The sequence below is a fragment of the Saprolegnia parasitica genome, assembly GCF_000151545.1.
Source record: "Saprolegnia parasitica CBS 223.65 unplaced genomic scaffold supercont2.165, whole genome shotgun sequence".
NCBI classification, from domain to species: Eukaryota; Oomycota; class Saprolegniomycetes; order Saprolegniales; family Saprolegniaceae; genus Saprolegnia; species Saprolegnia parasitica.
Window position 1 is genome coordinate 39,614 of NW_012156559.1, and position 4,346 is coordinate 43,959.

Sequence of the window (4,346 nt, forward strand, 5' to 3'; positions counted from 1 at the left end):
GCACTCGACGGCTGCGGACGACCAGCTCGACGACATCCCGCACCCCCTTGGCCCGCCACCACCAAGCCCATTGAGATGGTCTCTTTTACCAACGAGCATCCGTTCAACCTGCGCAAGCGCGGCCCCGAGCCGGTCTGCAACGAGTGCGCTCGCTTCCACCCGAACGCGCTCACGTCGGCGATCAACACGGTGCTGTTGCCAGGCACGTACCAGTGTACGCTCTGCCGCGACTGGACCTACTACCGTCGCCACCGCAAGCGCAAGCGCACCCGCGCCGACGCCCGCCTCGATGCTCCTTCGGCGTGAGCTTTTCATTTTGTTCATATTTTGTTTAATCCAGTGTCGATGTTGTATTTGAACCATTATTGTCCATTGCGTCACTTGCACAAAACAGACGTCTCGTTGTCTTGATCTTGGACGTGCCAGTTTACTCATTGGACACATGCCAGAGGCTGGAAAAGAGACTCTCGCGGGGTGCTTTTGGAGCGCTGCTGGTGTGTCCCACTCGGCGACGCGGCCCTTGTCCAGGACGAGAATGCGGTCGCAGCCCAAGACGACGTGGATGCGATGGGCAATCGCCAACGTCGTACAGCTCTTGAACGCATCGCACTTGCTGTAGTGGATGCATCTGTCCGTGTGGGGGTCCATCGACCACGTCGCGTCGTCCAAGACAAGCACCTTGGCCGTCGTCCAGAGCGCTCTCGCAAAGCAGCTGCCGCTCGCCGACGCTCCAGCTGGTGGCGCGCTCGTCGATCGATTCGTCCAGTGAGGGGATTGCGAGAGATGCACGCGTCCGAGAGCTGTCCAGAGCGCCGTGTCGTCAAAGCGCCCCCATCGGTCGAGATTGGAGCGCACCATGCCAGAGAAAAGCACCGGGTCTTGTGGAATGACAGTAATCGTTTTGCGGAGCTCGTGGAGACGAAGGGTCGCCACATCGATACCGTCCAGCAACATGCGGCAGCGTGACGAGGCGTATCAAGGCAACCACGAGGCTCGACTTGCCGGCGCCCGTGCGGCCGACGAAACCCATCTTTTCCGCGGCGTGGATGGTCAAGCAGAGGTCGTGGTGGACGCATGCAAGGCCCGGGCGGAGTGCAGATGGACGCTCTCAAAGTCAAGGTGGTCTGCGGCCACTGTGGCTGGGTCGTTGCTGTCGACGTTGTCTTGATTGTCGAGTGCGGCATTGGCATCGAGGCGCTCGACGGAAACACTCATGTGCAGTTGAAGCTCCATGTACGTTGGCACGAGCCAATGGATTGGGATCGATGGGCAGTACGAGAGCGCGACGCCGGCCTGCAAACGCCGGAACCTCGTTAGGTGTTGCGAGCACTGCGAGCAAGGTGGCGAGAGAGGCAAAGAGTGTTCCGATGACTCACTCATCCCAGCTCGTCGTACTGACGCTGAGAAAGTGCGCGCGCTGGTTGCGGTCCACAAGGCGCGCGTGCGACGCACGCCAGATGTCTTCAATGTGGTATGCGCGCATCGACACGAAACCGTCGAGCGTTTCATCAAAAACGCATGGAGGCGTGTCGAGGCGCTGGAGCGCACAGCTCGGCCCGACGTAAACGCGCTGCACGACCCCATAGGCGTATACGAGTGGAAGGACACCAAGACCAAAACCATAGCGATCATCAGCATATAATACGGTCGTGCCGACGACGTTGTGAATGCTCTTTGGAAGCTGCTCGTCGAGAACGTAGACGTCTTTCGAGAGACAGTTGAGAATGCGGCCGAGCGGCGTCGTGTCAAAAAAGGTCCTTGGGGCGTGGACAAGACCGTTGCAAACGTCCTGCGCGCCGCCGAAATGCCCGCACGGACAAGTGCGACGTTCCGAACGAGGTACGCGATGCTCGATACAATGTGGAGACTGACGTAGACGCGCATGATATTCGTCAGCACCCACGTCGTCGGGACGAGCAGGCAGAGAACGCCGACGCCGCCAAAGAACGCAAGACCGAGCTCGTTGCACATGAAGACGCACGTGACGGCGATCTGCAGAAAAGCGTGTACCAAAGGCTGTGCGCCGCATTCACCAGCCATTGAAGCCGTGCCGCATCAACGCGAATGAGCGTCGCCTATCGATGCTGTGGACGCGAGGTGAAGCGTCTTGTCGTACACCGCCATGACGACGGCTGACCGGAGCCGCAGCCCGCCCTTGTAGCAGCCAAAATAGTTGTGCCGAAGCGCCAGCGATTCCAGACTGCCCGAGGTCAACACGGCGAGCGTGTAATGCAAGCCAATGGAGAGCGACTTTGATGGCGCGCCGAGGTATATAACGAGGTGCTTTACCAAGAGGGGCCTGATGAACTGGAGCGCGAGATAGACGACCTTGAGGACACCCGCAAGAACGATTGGCCGCGCGTACCCACGGGCAAACGCGCGATAGAGTTTGGATGACGACTGCTCACGCGTCCACTGCGTATAGAAGATACTGGCGGCGGTCGGCGGGGTTGAGGCGGACGAGGTCGTCCAACTCGAGCGGCCGAGCATTCGCAAGGGTGAGCAGCGGTGGGAGCCACGAGAAGAAGACGGTGCTCCATAGCCCGTTGCTTTCGGCGGGGCAAACGTCGCTCAGCGACGCAGGGTTCAGCAGGCGTCGGTGCACCGAGGATCCCATGCGTTTTCAAGAGTGGCCATGACAGTGCACTTTCCTGTACATCGACGGGCGGCTTTTCGACGAGCGTTGCAAACTGCTGATCCTTTTTTTGGCGGGCGAACACATTTCAACGACATTCTATGGACCACTGGTATAGGCCACGACTGTACCTCTCGTGCATACCGGTCTGGTACGCCTTTGAGTCATTAACCCTCCCACGCCGGGTAAGTCTTGTGTGAGATCCCGCATAACATTTTGACGGCGAAATATAAAAGGGGGTGGTGCGCCTTCTCATTGCAAGTGCGACGTGCGGGCTCGCACGTGGCAGCGCTGACGACGAAAGTGATCATTGGCGCGCCGCCCGGCTCGAACGCGTCGGCGTACGTTCTCAACGGTCTCCGAGACGCTTTGACGCGCCGTAAGAATTGTAGTCGATGAACGAGGAGTTGGATTCAAAGATGAAATTATGTTGTCGATGGATGAGGTGACACCGTCATTAGCTATTGAGGAACCTAGGCGTGGAAGTGCACGCCCGCAACTTATTTGTACGCAGTGACGCATGGATGCCTGTGCTACCCGACCCCTTGACCGAGTCGACGACGTTGGAACTTGTGTGTCTCTTGGGACGCAGCGAGGTGCAACTTGTCATTCAATTCAATCGAGTTTTTACCAACATGCTTGGCAAGACGAGAGAGGGCTGCACCTCTGGAGGCAGCGATGTGGTGGTCCTAAGCAGTCGATCTGGTGACCCTTGCGAGCGAAGAGGATGAGAAAACATCGTAGGGTTGCGGTGCAGTGTGCACCAATAGCACTCGATCAAACAGCGTGGGGAGACCGACAGTTGACAAATCTCTAGCCGGGTGAAATGTGCGCACCGCGACTGGGGAGCATCGATCGCACCGTTGGTCGTGTCCGGATTATGAACGCGCCACCGCCTGCCAGCTCACAATCATCCGGATACTGAGATAGAATCCAACGGGCTCATGGGCTGGTGCCATGGCTCGAGGTGTCATTTTTCAACACGCCACAATGGCCACAAGCACGTCGGACAGCGAGAAGAAGGCGCGCAAGCGAGCCGCCGACAAGAAGTACAAGGCGGCCAACAAGGAAAAGGTGCGAGCCGCCAGCAACAAGTACAGAGCAGCAAACAAGGAAAAGGTGCGAGCCACCAAAAAGGCGTACAACGCTGCACACGCCGAGACGATTGCAGCGCAGCGCAAGGCCCGCTACGACAAGAACCGCGCTCATGTATTGATGCGGTCCAAAACCTACCGGCAAACGCACAAGGAGGCCGTCAAGGCGACCAAAAAGTCGTGGCACGTGGCGAACCGGGCGTTCAGGGCGGCGTACAACCGAGCTTAGTACGATTTCCCTGCCTCCAAACCGATTCACGTTCTCGTTTCCTAGTCGGGCGCGGAAGAAGGCGCTTGCTGCCGGCCAAGAGCCCCCGCCGCTGCCCACGCTGGCCGACTTTCGTGCGGCACAAGAGGACGCGGACCAAGTCGTTGCATCGACGGCTGCGGACGACCAGCTCGACGACATCCCGCACCCCTTGGCCGCCACCACCAAGCCCATTGAGATGGTCTCTTTTACCAACGAGCATCCGTTCAACCTGCGCAAGCGCGGCCCCGAGCCGGTCTGCAACGAGTGCGCTCGCTTCCACCCGAACGCGCTCACGTCGGCGACCAACACGGTGCTGTTGCCAGGAACGTACCAGTGTACGCTCTGCCGCGACTGGACCTACTACCGT

At 59.1% G+C, this 4,346-nt stretch overlaps 2 protein-coding genes across 2 annotated transcripts; one reads left to right on the plus strand and one right to left on the minus strand.

Moving 5' to 3' along the window:
• Nucleotides 1-75: 75 nt before the first annotated feature.
• SPRG_15138 (hypothetical protein) lies at nt 76-769 on the plus strand (the record flags this gene model as incomplete). The annotated part of the gene is made up of 3 exons (XM_012354511.1): nt 76-302; nt 462-558; nt 620-769. 3 exons carry the CDS (start codon nt 76-78, stop codon nt 767-769), a joined length of 474 nt encoding a protein of 157 aa, XP_012209901.1.
• Nucleotides 770-1,050: 281 nt separating this feature from the next.
• Nucleotides 1,051-2,490, minus strand: SPRG_15139 (hypothetical protein; the record flags this gene model as incomplete). Its single annotated transcript, XM_012354512.1, has 5 exons — nt 1,051-1,309; nt 1,377-1,570; nt 1,646-1,789; nt 1,837-1,992; nt 2,119-2,490. 5 exons carry the CDS (start codon nt 2,488-2,490, stop codon nt 1,051-1,053), a joined length of 1,125 nt encoding a protein of 374 aa, XP_012209902.1.
• Between the last annotated feature and the right edge of the window lie 1,856 nt (nt 2,491-4,346).